The sequence below is a fragment of the Balaenoptera physalus genome (genome assembly GCF_965194825.1).
Source record: "Balaenoptera physalus genome assembly, chromosome: 1".
Lineage (NCBI taxonomy): Eukaryota > Metazoa > Chordata > Mammalia > Artiodactyla > Balaenopteridae > Balaenoptera > Balaenoptera physalus.
In genome coordinates this window covers 105,838,777-105,857,887 of record NC_138882.1, presented here as the reverse complement: position 1 = coordinate 105,857,887, position 19,111 = coordinate 105,838,777, and the positions used below count along the sequence as shown (strand labels likewise).

Sequence of the window (19,111 nt, the reverse complement as noted above, 5' to 3'; positions counted from 1 at the left end):
AAAGTGGGAGATTTAAAATCAGATATAGATCTGCCCCTTGTTAGTTTAGTATTGTGTGAGTTAGTCACTTAACTTAGGATACTTGGAACTGTTTCCTTCTCAGAATGGGTATGTAAAAGTTTTGTCAAATAATAGGTATAAAAATTTATCCTGATTATTATTACAAATAAATTGTTCACAGTTGTTCTGGGTATTCATGGATCAGTGAAATAAATTTTGGCCTCAAACTATCCTCATTTGTAAATATTCTGTTCATCAAATCATTGCTAAACTGATAGGTCACATATGATTCAGTTATGCTATTTAATCAGTAATGAAAAGTAAGTTAGGATATAGGATATAAATATAGTAACATGCACATATGTGTACACACATCAAACCCATTCTGTGACGGTTATTACAAGGCAAATTACATTTGTGTTATCTATAATCATCCAAAATGAACTTGTCATAATTTAATGAAACCTTGCTTAACAAGACAAAGATTTTCCAGAGCAGACCTTGTTTTACAGTGTAAATGACTTTTTCTGTCTACAAGATTGGAATTAATAATCGTTCACTCTCGTTTTATTTAGAGACTATATTAAACATTTAACTAGAATTAATGAGCTGACAATGCACCTTGGTAACTTAGAGGCTCAGTACATTTGCTTGGTCGTGTATTATTAACATACCATCTGGGAAGTCAGGATGGCTGAGTTGCAGATCTTTGCAAGTTCGGGCTGGGTTGGTCTGTGTACCCACTGGAAACTTCATATGCTCAATGTCTTGTTTCAAGGAATTGAGGGAACCAAATATTTCCTCCATTCCATCAGTGTAATCCAGAATATTATCACCTGCATCTGATTGCATGCTTTCTGTATGCCTTCTTGTTTTTTTGGGTGACAAGATTGGTAAAGGCTGTATGACTTCACCCGGTGGACCCTGTAAAAGAGATGGATGTGCATGTAACTGTTTCCTAAGGTAAAATATTCTGCAGATATTAGTTATTACTGTTTATGTTATTGTTATAAGAACTTATAGTTTGTTTAACTTTTCACTGTTTTCCCTATTTTCGATGTTTTCTCTAATTGCTAAAATACATATATTATGTACATATATCTCTTCATATATAAACTTTGTGAATTCTTTTAAAAAGAATCTAGTGGAGATATTGAGGTAGGCACAAAATTCAGATGATTTCTGGACCTTTTTATATACATGTAACATAGCACAGATTTGTGTGTACATATGTTATATCCATTACTTTCTTATTTATTAATTAGTCCTCATTTACATGTCCTATCTCTGCAACTAGATTTTAATCTCTGAGGCTTAAAACAACAATTTAAAATTCATGTGCTATATAATGAGTTGTCTATTGTGCTTGAAAATAATTCATATCAAGTTTAAAAATACACATTAGCTGGTTCCAAACATCTATAACTTTATAAATAAACAAAATTAAAAGAAGTGCAATCAGACTTGAATTTACATATGTGTAAAAATATAACTACACCAAATAGTTAATCCGTATTGTTATGGATTGAACTGTGCCCCACAAAAATTCATACAGGGAAGTCCTAAGCCGCAGTAACTCAGAGGAAGACCTTATTTAGAAATGAGGTGGCTGTAGATATAATTAATACAGTGAAATGAGGGCATAAGGGTGGGTCCTCCTCCAATATGACCGGTATCCTTCTAAAATAAAAAAATCTGGGTACAGAGATACACATAGACAGAAGACCATGTGAGGAGACACAAGGAGAAGAGAGCCATCTACAAGCCAAGGAGAGAGGTCTAAAACAGATGTTTACCCCACACCCCTCAGAAGAGACCAATGCAGCTGATACTTTGATCTAAGACTTCTGGCTTCTAGAACTATTAGATAATACATTTCTATTATTTGATCCATGTAGTTTGTGGTACTTTGTTATTGCCATCCTAGCAAACTAATACACATATAACTTGGAAACAAGTTCAAGAAGGAAGCCTCAAATTTTTTCACATGGATCTAACAGGCTTGTGTGAAGCCTGGAAAATGTCAGTGCTAAAAAGTGGTAGCTATTATCATTGCTTTTATTATTATCATTATATGCAGTAGGAAAAAAATGTCAAGCATCTGAACTTTTGTTTTTATTCCTAGTCAGGTATTAATGTATCTTTGTGGCATACAACCAGTTGCTTTCATGAAAATGTGACATGAAAAATACATGATTTTCTTGAAAAACTAATAAAAGCAAGATTATTATAATAGTTAAGGTATCTTTACATTCAAAGAGCAAAGCCAATTAAAAGACAAGTGTTGGCATGTAGACCTGAGTACTTAATTAAAGTAGTTGCTATTTCCTAGAAAATCAGCACTTTGACAGAATATGCTTTTTCATCCTTCTTATAAATTCAGAGAAATCACTGGCAGTCTCAGGGTGCTTACTGTCAGAATATCACGCTTTTTACCATGCACTTACCGGAGGCCCAGGAGGCCCTGGAAGACCACTGTCACCCTTCTGGCCAGCAGGTCCCTGTTAGAAAGAATAAGGAACAACATAAATAGAGAACAAGGCATTTGAGTAGGTGTCACTGAAAAATTTAGATGCCAAAGAGAAAGGTACTTACAGTAGAGCCTTTGGTACCCTTTGGACCTTGAGGACCCTGGAAAATGCAAAGGCAAAAGTACACATAAAAATCTGGAGCATGTGCATCTCTTTGGTATATTTATAAGTTTACTTTATAAAATTCTTTTGTTTTGTACTTACTGGTAAGCCTGGAGGACCAGGTGGACCTATGGGACCAGCAGGGCCTGGAATACCCTACAGAGAGAATCATCCAAATTAAAGAGTTTTTCTCAGCGATTCCATTTTCATATGTTGCATAACAACACACATTGCAAAATTTAGACAATGCAAAAGTACATAAGAATGGCCTAAAATTTTCCATTGTGAATCTGAGAAATAACTTTTGCAAGATGAGCTGTATTTTTGTCCATTTTGCTGCAATGTCTCCCTCTCTACACATATGTCTTTACATTCCTGCAGCCTTCAGAATAATGATTTGTATGTGTTGGGGATTCAATAAATGTTTGTGTAATTAAATATTGAACTATAATTTTTATGGTTTCTAACTTAAGTCATATTTTTATTTATTTACTCTAAGGTTAAATAAATTTCTTTTTGAAAACACCATTGACTTAAGGAGATTAAGATGCTCTAAATCACTTCCTAGGTCATGTTTAAAGGAATGTCTGCAGGTGTGTGAGTGTATGATTGGAAAGGAGTAGGAAAATAATTTATATCTTTACTCACTCCATCCCCTTTTGCTCCTGTAGAGCCTTGAGTTCCAGGGAGTCCTCTGTCACCCTTTTCACCTTGTTCTCCTGGAGGACCAATCAGGCCAATTAAACCAGGATGTCCCTTTGAAAGGTAAAGAAATTTTAACAATATATAAATTACAAACATATATTAAATTATAGTCATAAAATAATTGCATATTAAATTTATGAAACATAAGAGTAAAAAATTAGATTAAAACTTTAACCCTTTCTGAATGAAATATAGGATTAAGAACCTCTTTCCCCTCACCTAACAGGATCATTTAGTGATTACATTAAGTGAGACCTTTATTAAGGGTTGGGAATATTATTGAGAAAATTTTTTCTAAAAATATCCCCTTCAGTGTTACATTTACTTAAAGGGAATTCCTTCAACTAAAAGACTAATAATGACTACATATAATATTGGTGAAACAAACAACTGAAAATTCATTATTTTAAAAAGCATCTTATTTTATATAAAATGATTTCTATCCTTCACAAATTTTGCAGCATCTAAGAAACATTTAAAGATTTAAAAGTAGTTTAAAAAATATTAATGCCATTCTAAAAATGTTTTATTTTCTTTAATTATTTGATGCAACAGAGCATACATATCTTTCAAATCACCATCTGAAAGATAGTCTAGTTTAAATTTTTTATTTTCATGTTTAAAAACATAAAAAATGACCATTTTGTTATTCTATCTATTTATTTTCTGAATAGTTATTTTAGTATAACCATATGCTTTCTCCATATGGTTCCTACAAAGGAACATTGAGAATTTTAACACTGAATTCTGGTACATTTTTCACTATTACTTTGTATATTTTCTCTTTTCTGAATTCATCTTGGAAGCTAAGGACTGATAACTTTTTCCTTGGTTAGGATGACAAAGGTATTCCTTGAAATTTCCTTTTGAGTGATATTAGTCTGCAACATTATTGTCTCTGCTATTAAGAAATCAACATTGTAATAACACATTCTTTTACTCTCACCTTCTCACCCTTGGAGCCAGGGTCACCTTTGAGACCAGGTAAGCCAGGAGGTCCCTAAATAATAAACATACATAGAGTAGTTACAAATTAGAGAATCATATTACTATCCACTGGGCAAGTTGGTTTTGATAATATGATAGGGTTCAAAATAACTAATAATGACCACTGTTTATTTTTCAGGATTCTAAATAATTTTATGTGTTTATAACTCCACAGTTTGACAGTTAACCATAATAATAGAACATAATATTGATGTTTGACTAAATAAATATGAAGTTAGAAATAGGGCATGATTTATATGGTTTTTCAGTTGAAAGAAAAGATGCATTTTTAATTACACTAATTTTAGAAGAAGAAGTTTCCAAGTTATACATTCATTTAATCGAATATTTCTCTGTTAAACTCACATTCAAAGGTTACAATAATTCCAGTAAAATTTAAAGAAAAAACCTCAATAAACTTTTGACAGTCAACTGACCATTGTTAATCATTTTTCCTAAATAAACTCCCAAGATACTATTTTTAGCTGTAATTTCTGAATTGAATCTCTTAACTAAATGATTTGTAAATGTAATGATAAGATAATTTACTTTTCTCATATTATCAGACCTGTATTTTAATTATTTAACCCTTTTTATAATCCAAGGATAAGGCCTTTATCCATTTAGGCTAAATTATATTTTAATGAAAATTATGGCATGATTTTAGCAACTAACTCTTAGTCTTGGTCCCTACTCATGAAAATATTCATAATGATGACTTTTAAACAGACTTTTAAATATAAAAACGAGTGTACTCCAAATTGAAGGCAACACAAAATAAGATCCTTATTCTGAAATTACAACAAGTTGCTATGCAGGCAACAGATTCTGTCAGAAAAAATGTAACTGACAGTTGGTTTGTAAGTATGTGACTGATGAAACCAGGGCCCAGATAATACCACCACACGAGTCACTACTGCTTACAACAAGTACCGCATCAAGAAACAAAGACAAAATATGAGTTTTCTCTATGAGTTTGAATTATATAGACTGAATTGAACTATTTGAATTATAATTTTAATAATGATTTTAACATGGCACTTAGTAATCAAATTGTTTTAATTTTTACCAAGCTATATAATTAGTCTTTACTATAGTATGTTCCGCAAGGCTACCACAATTAATTTTTTCCCCTCTACCTAGACACTTTTGAGTCTTCAGTGTGAAAGAGCACATTGAGTCTCAGTCCATCATTTTTGTGAATTTAATATATTAAAAGCCATGGATCTAATCCAAGAAGCATGATGCAATTTAAAAAGTATGCGTTCAGAATACAATAGACTTGGGGTAGAAGCCAGCTTCTCTTATCAGCAATTTAAATTAGCTAACCAAAGAGAACTTCAGTTCTCTCATCTGTAAACCAAGGATTATAATTCCTGTCTCAAGGGGCTACTGTGAGATTGCGTAGATGAGCACTTTCCATTCCTTAGTTTCTCAAGTCTACTCCTTAAACTGAAGTCCTTAATTATCAGAGGAAGGTAAGAATAATGTTAGTATAAGTTAGTCCTGTGTATCAATAGTATTTTGGACTGTTATCAGAAATATTTATATTTGTTTTAATTCATGAATGAATTTGAAATTCTATAAGTATTGATATAAAAGTGAACAATTTCCCTACATCATTCTGTTGACAATAGATAAATTATTTTTGTAGAAATTACGTGCAATTTAAATGTAAATGTGCCTAATAATATTCTAGTAAGAAGAAAATGATTAATCCTCAGATGTAAGTTTATATCAATTCAGTTTAGATTCTCTTTTGTATAAATATAAACAATCATGTCACTTTGTTAAATCTCTTGTAGACAAAAAGGAGACTACAAAGAAATTACCAAATTTACTTTCAGGAATATTCTAAGGCTAGGTTTTAACACTGGACTTTCATCTCATTTGCTAACACTATATCAGAGTGGATGATCTCAAAGTGTGATCCTCAGACCAGCAGCCTTAGCGTCATTTGTGAACATATTAGCAAAGCAAATTCACAGGCATCATCCAGACTAACTGAATCTGAAATTCTAGAGTTAGAGACCAGAAATCTGTTTCACAGGTTTGTTACTCATTAAGGTCTGAGAAACATGGCTCTGTGGCATTAAGTCCCAAATCTGTTAAATCAATATGAAAATCAGAACAGCATAAAGGATGTCATTTATTTTAAAATAAAAACATTACCTATTTAGTATTACTAGTTTAATAATTTTAAAATTAAGTAAGTATATTTTGCATCTACTTTTTTCTCATCTCATCAGAAAGGTTTGGTGAATTATTGGTGAGGAAAATAATGTTGCCTGATAGCACAATTTTAAAGGAATAATATAAATGAGTAATAAAAATAATAAAATAATTCCTTGAGGTCATGTGACCATCAGGATAGATGCCAAATGTTCTATATGTTAGAACAAGGGGGCATAAAAAAGCATGAAAAAAATTGTTCTAATAAATATGTAATTGCATGAAAGAAACATATACCTGTATCAGTAACAGAAACCATTTAAAAATATTGGTTAAAATTGACATATGTCAGTTAAAAGTAAATACATTCTTTAGACTGAAAACACAAAACTATTAAAAAGGCCAGATTTTTTTTCTTTCTTTACTTCTTATTTTACACTCAAACTCTTTCTGGTATGTGATACACTTTACAGAAATTTTGCTGTTAAGTGGGAGAACTAATAGGAATGCCATTTGCTGGGCATCAATATTCCAAACACTGCTTCATTCAGCGTCTCAGGTCTACCACTCATTAGCTGGGTAATCTTAGGTCTGTTCCTTTTTATCTCAGAGCTTTATTTATAAAAGTGTTCTAATAATAACTGTGTCAGAGAATCGTGATAATGAAAGAAAAACCAGGCTTACAAAAGTACTGCATATAGTGAAGTGTAATGTAAATGATTGTTATTTGTTTCTGATATGCCACAGATAGTTATCAATCAGCTTTCTCATCACATTCTAATAGTAAAAGCTAAAATGGCAAAAAGGAAGAAATACTGCAGATTGTTATTGCTCCGGGGTAATGGGAAACATACTAGACATTTTTTGTGTTTGTAATGCATTTAAAATCATTTCTATACATATTATTCAGGAAGGAGTTAAAGGAAAATAGTGTTAATTCCTCTAAGCTAATAATCTCATGAAATTGTGAACTATATCTAAGGAGGCATTAGCCAAGCGAAATCAGTTTATTATCATTTTCATCAGTTAGAAATAGAAATTGGTAAAGCTATGATGTTGATCGCAGTTATAAATAACCCTCTGAACCTGGACCATATCAAAAATATCAACTCTGCATATAAAAATATTATTTCAGGTATACATATTTTCTATTTCCTCTTAGGATATTGTAAACTGAAAAACCCTAGGGAAATACATAATTCATAAGTAATAAAGTGAAAAGGAAAACAGGGATGATACATTCTTAAGTGTCTAGAATACACAAATATGTTCCCCTGCTGTATTATGCTGTACAGAATATTTGCTTTGAAATGCATCTCAAAATCCTAATGCATTGAAGTTTAAAGAAAATGCAGATCCTACTGTTTATTTAGAATGTAGTATTGTAAAATAACATTTAATTTGGTGAAAGAAAATGCTTTGTAGTTTAAACCTGCTTAATCATTATGGAATGCTACACATCTCAAACCTGTTTACAGATAAGTTAAATGTAGCATTTAAAAAATCAAACTATAATTCAGTAACCCATCCTACCATTTATTCACGCACTTATGGTTTAACAAATAATGTTATCAGATATTTTACTTATCAGTATGTGAAAAGAATTAATGTATGATAATAGTAAGGTAAACTTGTCTGAAGATAAATACTGAACAATTTTTCAGCTACATTGGAACAAATAGGTTCTTAAAATGAAAGATTATGAAACAAAACAAAATAAAAGCTTAAAACTAAAATTGATGCTAATTGTGCCTTCAAAAAATAAAATAAAAATTAATTTAAAATGATTAAATCTTGCTTATTTTGACTATGCAGCAGAGGAGAGAACGTAGCAACCATTACTGTTCTCTTTAAAACACTCAATTTTATTCTCATCTGATTTTCGCTATTTCCTAAAAAAAAAACAAAACCCAGCAGTTCAACTTTAAAAATCCTCAAATAAAATTCTTTATACAATCTCATCGTTGTCCTTAGCTTTCTTTTAGCTTTCACACGTACTGTTTTATTCTCAGTTCCATATGATGATTCTTAATATTTATCTGTATATAAAATTCATGCATATGTAGAAGTTTAATTTTTGCCATGAGAAATATTGAAGTAAAAAGTAAATATTGTACCATATCTAAACTCTAGTAGAGCTGATCATATAGAGTGGTCAGACACCAAATATCATCTTAAGAGTTTTAACTGGTGTTTGTTTCACTCTAGCCCAAAGAATTTCTAATCCAAAGGTTAATATAAAGTTGTTAAACTGTTACTTATATAGAAAATGGTCTAAGTTGTTTTTTTGTTTGTTTGTTTTGTTTTTTAGAAATAACTCATCTAATTAACATAAGAACCCCGTGGGGTAAAAGATATTAATATCTCCATTTAATTCATTTTAACTTCATAATATCCCATAAGATCTATGCTATTCAAATTCTCATTTTACAGATGAGAAACCTAAGGCTTAAAAAAAATTGAATAACTTACTTATAACTTATTCAGCAAGCAGGTGGTAGTGCTCATTTTTGAAACCAGGGCTCTTGGGTTGAGAGGTGATGACCTTAACCAGTAATCACGATATGCTACTTCTCACTCTAATACAAAATTGCCTACTAAAATAAGTACCAGTATTTCTTAGCTGAGCTGAAAAGTTCATTAAATTGCCATAAAATGCATCCTGAAGATGATTTCTCCACCAATCCTCATCTCCTGTAGCCCAAGTAGCATTTTCATTAAAATTAGACAGCACAATCAAACTATTTGATGGTATGAAAAAGCTACAATAGATTTGCATTATAAGTACTCTCTGATAAAACAAGCAGCCAGAGACAGAAATGGCACCCATGTTGCTCAATTCTGGTGCTTTTCATTTCACTGCGGAAAAGGATGTGAGTTGTTTATTTAGCTCCTTGCTCTGTAAACCCACATTTACCTAAGATTCAGAAATATAAACATTTGCAAGCCAGAATCAGGTGGTATGTCTGATGGTTTTATTTTTAATATTAGCTGAAGGAAGTCTCCAGCTTGATGCTTTTTATTTCATCTGGAGAAAGGTCAGAATACTTATTGGAAAAATCTGAAATAGCAAGAAAAAAAATCTTTGGCAAATTTTAGGGTGATATTAAGGTGAAGTATTTTTTTTTCCCTAGGCTATGACTGTGTGCAGTTAGGAATTTAACATATCTAAGAAGAATATTCCCTAAATAGTGATGCAGACATGGAACCGATGATCCTACTTTTGTCAAGTCCCTGTTCTAATGTCAATGGGGTAAAGTGCAGATTTGATAATCTCCTCAAAATTTGATAACTTTTAACCATTTATTAAACTAAGTGATATTTAACTTTTCAGTGCAAGTTAAAAAATTGATCTCTGTAACACTTATGAAATATCTGGAATGTTAGAGGAAATTTTTGTGACATTTTTCCTAGCAGAAATGGCCAAGTTCTCCTGAATGATTAAGATTGCAAATCCTAGTTTCGATGGCTTTCTGAGCACATACATGCCTCTGAGGTAGTTGATATACTCATGAAAAGAGGCAGTTTTGTAAAATTTAAATTTCTGTATGGACAAATCTGACTATTTAAACTGATATATATTACACTTGAATAGTGCTATATGTATTGCTTCCTGTTTTAATTAATCCCTTTACATATTACTATTTGGAAAAAGAAGTTCAAATATCTCCACCATGAAATAGAATCTGTTACCTAGTAAGCAATAATTTTAAAGGCAAGACTTGGATTCTCACTTTCTGCCCAAATTTTGTAGCAAGAATAGCCTTGGCTCCTATAATAAACTCTATCTATGAACCATATGCTGGTCAACTAAATGCTTTATTGCATTGCTCAAGTGTGTTGTTTGCATACACAGTTTATGAGAGTAACCAGGCTTTGGTGTTGTAACAATTATACCTCTCTTCACTCATGGGGGTAAATGCTTTATCTTTCAGCCCATATGACTCATGAAGAGAACAATTTATTTGGTGAAAGAATCACTGTATGCCTGTGCCAATGTTATTCTTTTAAATGAAGTGCCAGGAAACTAAGTGTAATTGCATGCATTTGGGGGAGCTGTCCACATTTGGAAAAGAACTGTCCGGGCCATTAGTGGCATTTTATTCAGAAAGGAAATTTTTTTTCATCCATTGGACATAAGAAAGGAAAGATCTTCTGATCAAGGGCATATTTTCCAAATAACTTATCAGTTAGGATTACTTTTCTCTTTTTAGGTCTGAGTAATACGCTTCCTTGAATACTGTACAGAATATAAACCAATTTATAAGACAAAATTTCAGGAATTCTAGCTTATAAATAATTTCATTTCTGGAATTCTAAACAACAGAAAAAGGTGCTACTCACCATAGGACCAGGTGGCCCATCTTGGCCTGCAGCTCCAGGGAGACCTTGTTCTCCCTGTGGAAGAAGAAACATGATTGATTTTTTTAATAAACAAAAGCAGACATATTTTTTTCTTTATTTTAATTTTGGTAATACGAAAAAGAAAGAAAGCAAACATCACCTATGAATTCCATCACGTGGAGGACATCTACAAATATCGAAGCAATTTTTGAGTCTTTTTACTTTCTGTGTATGTGTCTACATGCACATACATACACACGCACAGATGGATGGATGCGTGTATAAAAATTATACATCTTTGAGATCTCAGGGTTAAGTTTTCTATTCTACCTTTAGAAGTTAGAATTTCACCATGAACTTATTAAATAAATGACATACTTAAATATTCTAAGGGTCTCTGACTTTATTACATAATATTTACTGCACACAATTTATAAAATAATGCTGACATAAATATTTTCATTCATAATTTTTCTTAGAAATAAGACATTATTTTCAAAATGACATCTTTCAGCACAGATGCTCACCACAGGGCCAGGGATGCCCCGAAGACCCTCTGGACCAGGCTTTCCGGCAGGTCCCTGAGGACCAACTGGGCCAGTTTTTCCTGGAGGACCTTCAGCTCCTGCTTCTCCCTGTTAGAAAATAAAATATGTGAATGCATTAATAATGAAAAAAGACATTTTATTATTTTATTAAAAGTACTGAAATAGATGTCCAGCGTACACGTGAATTTTTCAAACATAATACCTGTAATGTATATTTTACCTTAGCACCTTTTTCACCTTGTCTTCCCTCTGCACCTGCAGCTCCAGGAGGACCCTATAAACATAAAATTGCATTTAAAATATATATAACATATAAAAGTAATGCAACTGAAGACTTATTTACAAATACCCCAGTTTAATTTGTTAAAGAGTCTAATAAATTGTGACTTTCTATAGCAATTTAGTTTAAAACACTGAGAAAACTCAAAACCCTTTTTATGTACAAATTTTAGTTAGAATATTTTTTTTTAAAGATTTATTGATTGATTGATTGATTAATTGATTGATTGCTCTGTTGGGCCTTCGTTTCTGTGCTAGGGCTTTCTCTAGTTGCAGCAAGCGGGGGCCACTCTTCATTGCAATGCGCGGGCCTCTCACTATCGTGGCCTCTCTTGCTGCGGAGCACAGGCTCCAGACGCGCAGGCTCAGTAGTTGTGGCTCACGGGCCTAGCCGCTCCGCGGCATGTGGGATCTTCCCAGACCAGGGCTCGAACCCGTGTCCCCTGCATTGGCAGGCAGGGGCAACCACTGCGCCACCAGGGAAGCCCAAGTTAGAATATTAAAAACAAATAAAGCGCAGATTGAGTAGAATACAGATAATCACATCATATCAATGTAAGGAAACAATAAAGATAAAAAATTTAAAGAAATGCTGATGACTTAGTCACCCTTAGTGTGTTAAATACTCAGATATCATTTATTTTGTTGTATAATTAGGAAGTAATTGAAGGTTTCAGATTTCACTTCCATCATTATATGTGTTTTTAAGATTGGCTCCTTTCTTAACCTTAGAAGATCCATACATTATACATTTTCATAAGATCATGTTCAAACTGGAAAAGTACAAAATTTAAAATCTTGTTGGTCAACAGATATTATATTTTAATTCTCTGGAACTATGTAATTCACATAATTAAGTGGCATTAAAAAATAGTACGACTTTTTAAAACCTAGTATTAGAGAAAAAACAGGAAAAGAATCTTCATACTCCATATGTCATTCAAAAATTTAAGAAGATATTCTGGTATTTGCATAACTTTTGTATATCTGCATGGATTGCTATGGAAAAATGCTAATTATTATATGTAAATTATATATAATTTATATATAAAGCTTTTCATAATATTGCTCCTTGTATATATATATATATATATATATATATATATATATATTTTCCCCTATCTTTGTGAGGTATCTGTCTCCCTATTTCTCTTTAGTTTTAGCTAAATAAATAATGATTAATTTAGCTAAATAGTTAATGATTAATTTAGCTAAATAAATAATTGATGATTAATAAATAATTAATTATTAGTATTTTTGAACTTCAGTTCTTTCATCCATAAAATGTTATTAATACGAATTCTCTTGCTATAGAATTGTTGTTAAATTTAAATGATGTAACACATGAAAAAATATTTTGTGAACTTCCAGTAGAGCAGTATCAAATACAGGAATGGAATCTGAAGCTTAAGAGCCTAAAGCCAGGATTCAGACTTCCTGGATTCAAATCCTGGCTCTGCCATCAACAAGCTTTGTGATCTTTGGCAAGTTACACACCCTGTGAGTGATTCAGTTTACTTCTCTGCAAAATGTGGATTATAACAGTAGCTATCTCCCAGCATCATCATGAGAATTCAATGAGTTGGTAAATGTAAATGGTGTATAAAAGTACCTGAGACATAAAGAACACTACAAATATTACTTATTTTATTATTGTTACTAAAATTATTAGATATTTGTTATTCTATATAAATTCTATTATTTTACCAATACTTTTCACCATGTTGGCAACCTAAGAGTCAGGTCAAACAAAACTGACTTTCAAAATACATTTAGAGACACCATGTCAACAACTTACTTTTTTCCATACATCCTGTTTATAACACCTGAAAAATATGAACTCCATGTATGAAACTACTTGTTTTAACTAGAAAATTGAAAGTCAGCTAAACGATCCTGTAATATATAGTCAGATCTTGAAATCTGACATTCAAATTTCCTTCTTACATTCTCTTACCCATTTGTGAAATATAAAACTTGACATTTCTAATCTTTGTAATAAACATGTAGAAAGGAATCAGTTACATTACATAACATATAATATTCAAGGTATCAAAGAAAACAACTATTTTTCAAGCTAGAAATATGTTATAATTCCCACTGTGTCTAAATTTTGTTCCTACTCATTATACTAGGTCATTGGTATTTTCAGTTATGGCGTCTCAAATCAACAAAAGCAGCGCACTTGGTTTGATAGTCCAATACAATAAGAGTGCTTTTGGCCTCTTACTGTGGTGGGCTACACAATATATATACTCATAATAAATTCATTCTAAGACATAAAAATTTATAATTGTATTATAAAATATTTATTTCATTCCACTACTTAATTGATTGTTATTATTACTTAACAAACATTAAGATTCCATCTGAATCTTAACTGTGCTGAAAATTTCTACACAAGTTCAGACATAAGGATAGAAAGTTTAAAAAAGAAACTTAACGATCTCTAGGAAATTGTATTTCATTTTTCCCCAGACTCTCTTGTTTTCCATTTGTTTACTTCAATTTTTGTTATGAATTGTGTTCAAAATCATCAACTGAGATTGAGGTTGGAATTTGGGGAGAGTAGCAGAAACAGTGTTAATTGGTGAAAATAAGGTGAGGCAGGATGACTTTCTCTCTTTCAGATGCTATATTAATATTCTAATGGTGGATACACGTTAGTCTTTCATATGGTCTTTTAAATCCACATTTAAAATGGGTTTCAGGCACTTCATCAAACTCAGAGTTCTGTGAACTCATTTATCTCTGAGAGAGTCAATGAATATATCATTAGTAATTATCTTCTCAATATCATCACTATAACTTCATATATTATTAGGCATTCATTGCGCCTCGACCCAAAGATAAGAAGTGCATACATAAATCCTGTAAACAGTCTCTTGAGGCAGCAACAATTTGTTAACAATAATATAGGCATTAAAACTTAAGTGTATCTTTTGAATTTCATACTATTTATGCAAGAGGATTTCTGTAGAGAAGCATAAGCTTCAAATATTTCTTAGTGTTAAAGAGTTGAGTCATTTTGGTGTGCAGATGGTAACTATACTTATTGTGGTGATTATTTTGTAATGTATAAAAAATACATTTTTGGTGTGATGGTTAAAGTATTCCTATTCAAATTGGGTAAAACAGCCATAATGACTATAATTTGGGGAATAGAAATTATGAGATTCAACTGAATAATGGGCTTTTCTTTATTCTAAGAAGATTTTTCTGTAAACTAATGACATAAAGGTATGTGGTATTAACTTCAAGATTGCAATTACACATATGAACTTTATAGTATAGAAGATTTATAAATATCTAGCTTTAGGAAAAGCAAGTCATCAACTGTTTAAAATGTAACAAAAATATTGCTTTTACTGCAAGGTAGAAAAGAAAATCTGAGTTTGAAAAGCCTAGAGAATTAAACACAAGTAAACTACAACATGGCCACAAAATTGTGATTCAATAAAACATTTCTTCATCCCAAAAGGATTTCTTTCCTCTTTGAATGAATGCCTGATGTTTATCATGTTGGAAATCCACATTAAATGGTTTTACTCTGTTCTTTATCTCATTTTTCCCATTTTCATTTATTCCTTATATTTTTTCCAGATGGCACAGGTTTTTTTAAGTAAAACTAGGATGAAAATAGATAACACACTTTTTTAAAAGAGAATAGGAAGTTCCCTTTAAAAAAAAACTAAACAATGCCTATGGACAAATTCTTGTTTTAGTCATTTCTTTCTCATATATCTGCATAAGCAGAGAGGCAAGGACTTAATATAGTGAATTACTTCCTGTACTATCACGAAGTAATGAGTGTTCTGATTGGAAAATGCCTTGTAAAACATGAAAATAAAATAAGCCTTGGTTAATTTTCCACCAGTAATCACTGTTACATGAGATTTTCCTTGCTATGAGAAATATACTTTATATAAAATACACAGTATAATCCTCTCTCCACTATTCACGTTTTATAATATTATTCTACAATTTGCCCATTCTTCCATACATGTTGCAAATAGTTAAGTCTTCCTTATACGTCAGAAATGTGCTGTGCATGGAGAATACAAAAAAAAACAAAAACAAAAAAGTGAAACCCTAAGGAGTTCACAAAGTGTAGTTATGAAGACAGACAACAAAATTAACAAATACAGTACATTGTAAAACACACAAAGATGAAGTAGGTGTACAAAACAGGTACACTGATCTAGTTAGGCAGTAGGGAAAGCTTTCCTAAGAACCTAATATCTGATCTTAATCTTAGTGTGGGTAGATATGGGAGGGATGTTTCCTTCTAATCTGACCATCCACATTCATGCATAAAGGCATAGGGATGGAAAGAATACATCTATGGTATATATGGGCATATATAGTAGGTTAAAGCTTCCTTTGTATTTTGATTAATTAATAATATCAGTTATTGTTTTAATTTTTTATTGGAAATTTTCTTTTGGCAGATGAGATGGGACTCCTTAAAATTCCATTTAATACATGCATTTTCAGGTTAGGTTTAAATCTTTTTAGTCATCTTTAGATTTTTTTTTCAGTAAAAGGGCTTTGAACTAGTTCTTGGTTTCAAACCACTATGATAATCTGAGTATTAAAATTCCATGGCTTACTGATATAAACTGTACAATCTTCTAGTGCCTCAAGGAAATATACATTTATTCTCAAGTATTAAAATGCATGACAGAATGTACATGTACTACAAATGTCAACTTAATTTCCCTACTTGTTCAATAACTGTTAGAATGTTGTTTCTCAGTATCACTGCCACTCGCAACATTCTGACCAATATTCTATTGGGAGGGTTTATTATCATTTATTTGTAAGAGTCACTCAAGGAAAAAAGTGATAATACTTTTCAATACATTTCTATTCATTGCTACTTCTGCTACGAGATGCTATAGAAAAATTGTTATTGGTCCTTTTCTGTTGTTCCAATGTAGCAAAACAAAGGATAAGAGAAATGTTAATTTCCACAAAATACATACAAAGCTTACTTAAAATTATGCTTTCTAGATGAACTAAAGGGAAATAAATGGTAAGGCAATTCTGTATTCAGTTAAGTCGTAAGTGTGTAGATCAGATATTATAATTATTGTATAGGAATGTTTTTTGCTGTTTCCACAAGGGTGATATTGATTCCTGCATCAAAGACATTGCTGCCTGTTGGCTGAATGCAAAGGTTGGTGAAGACAGAATTCTCCTCATCAGCTACAATTCACAAAATTCACTCTGCACCATATGCCTTTAGGCTCAGGAGCTTTGTGTTCACCCAGTGCATAAACAAAGTGACCTCACAGACATACAATAAAGTTCCCAAGTACTTCCTTCGAACTCATTTTAATCACATTATTATCTCTCAAACTAGTTCTAAATCCCTGTTGCTTGGCAAATCCATTTTATTAAAATTATATGCAGTCATCATGAATTTAATGCTCTGCTTTTTGGCAATAGTTCTCATAGGAAATTCCTTTACAGTTTACGCTACATGATTTTACATCAGCTTACACCAAATAAATAAATAATACAAATTTGTATCCATCTCAACAGAATCACAGTATTCTATACTTCAAAAATGCAATTAATTATGAAGTTACTATGAATTTATTGCTAATAAACTTTCGTCTCAATTTATATAACTCAGAAATTAGAAGAAAATGTCTTTATCTTCTCTGTATATTTTATTTAATATGTTTGTTTTGTTTGTAAATGATGGCATAATTCAAAACCTCTATTTAACTCCTTAAGAAGAGCATCCACTCTTTGAACTCTTGATAAATCCAGATATTAGATGTAGTGGTTTAAATATACATTTTTATTAATTTAGTCTTCACTCCAGCATGGAATATTAGTTATTTTGCCTACTCTATAAATGAGAAAACTGAGACTCAAAGAAATTAACTTATTCTAAGTTGTATTTATAAACAGCAAAGCAAGAATTTGAAACCAGGTCTATTTGATTCTAATGCAACAGCATTCGGGACTAGTTTGTGCTGATAGTTAGCTATGAAGAGTGTCAGTTTACAGGCTGAGAAAGACCTAAGTAAATAATTTGTATTTCTATTTTTTCACCTAAGCCATCTTTTTTTTTTTTTTTTTTAGGTTAAGGTAGAGCTCTTGACTAGTTTGGTTGTTTGTAATTCAAAAGAATGCAAGCATTAATTGCTACTGTTAAATCAGAGCAAATTATAGCTTTAGTAATAAGATTGTTGACACTAATCTTTACACCATTAAAATATATTTTACTCTTCTAAAGAAAAAAGATTATTGTGTAAAACAGAGAAAGCCAATTAAACTTGCCAATCTATCCAATCCTAATACAGAACACAATTTAACACATTATGTTAAATATCGTTCAGGTTAGATTTAATGATGCCACATTTTAAAAGAAGAAAACTTGCATAATACTGCTCAGTTGGGCTGACCTAAGGTTGATTCTTCTGCTAAATCAAAGTGGATGTAAATAGCTTTGTAAGCAATGCATAGTCATCACAATTCTCATATCATTAAAAATTCATAGATACAAAGTCTTCTAATTTTGTTTACAAAATGACTAGAGTGGAATAAAAATAGCTTATTATATTCATAAAAGTTGTTTTTTAAAATGGGAGGCTAGAACATCTCTAAAATTTTTGAAGAGATTATTTTTAAATAATCTCATCAAAAATCAGAAAGGCAGCACTCCACTATAGAATTTGCTAATAATGAAAAGGATGATACAGGGAATGAATCAGCTAATTACTTTAATATCTAAGAGTCTCAGCATACAAACGTGTAACTTCCTACATGTCACTTGCAACTACTGTAACCCTCTTTCTCCCAGAGAAATAACTACCATTCTGAATTTAATGAATCATTGCCTTCATTTATTTAATCACTTTTACCACTTATGTTTGAATGCTAAACAACATGTTTTTATTTTTTTGCATATTATATAAATGAAATTATCTATCTTCTCCAGGTCAACACTACATATATTTTCTTCTTAACATCAGGTGTTTGAGATTCATCTTTGTTGATTCACACATCTGCAATACAATATTTTCATTGCCATACAAAATTTCAGTTTATGCCTATCTCAGTACACTTATTTTTTCTACATGTGTATCTTGGTAAAGATGTATAAGATATCATCCAGAGTATGTACCTAGGAATGGAATTACAAGATAGTAGGGAAAGTTCATTGTTAAATTCTGCTAGGTAATAATGAACAATTCCTAAAGCAGTTGTACCAGTTAGCTCACAATAGCTGTTTATGATAATCCCCATTATTTTCTTTTTGAAAAACATCGTTTCCAACATTTGGTTTGCCAGACTTAAATTTTCATCAATTTATAGATGTAAGTGGTATCTCTACGTCATTTTTAACACACGTTTCCCTAACTTCTACACATCTTTTTACGTGTTTGTGGAACATTTGTGTAAAATACCTTTCCATGCCTT

General features: G+C 31.4%; 1 protein-coding gene across 1 annotated transcript in view; it reads right to left on the bottom strand.

Annotated features, from left to right (window-relative positions):
• Window positions 1–19,111, bottom strand: part of COL11A1 (collagen type XI alpha 1 chain) — a 214,605-nt gene that overhangs the window by 8,972 nt on the left and 186,522 nt on the right. The window contains exons 55-63 of the mRNA XM_082451859.1: window positions 11,610–11,663; window positions 11,369–11,476; window positions 10,842–10,895; window positions 4,285–4,338; window positions 3,282–3,389; window positions 2,736–2,789; window positions 2,596–2,631; window positions 2,448–2,501; window positions 675–924 (exon numbers count right to left, since the gene is read on the bottom strand). Coding sequence (XP_082307985.1) covers window positions 675–924; window positions 2,448–2,501; window positions 2,596–2,631; window positions 2,736–2,789; window positions 3,282–3,389; window positions 4,285–4,338; window positions 10,842–10,895; window positions 11,369–11,476; window positions 11,610–11,663 — 772 coding nt within the window. The remainder of the gene's footprint in view (window positions 1–674; window positions 925–2,447; window positions 2,502–2,595; window positions 2,632–2,735; window positions 2,790–3,281; window positions 3,390–4,284; window positions 4,339–10,841; window positions 10,896–11,368; window positions 11,477–11,609; window positions 11,664–19,111) is intronic.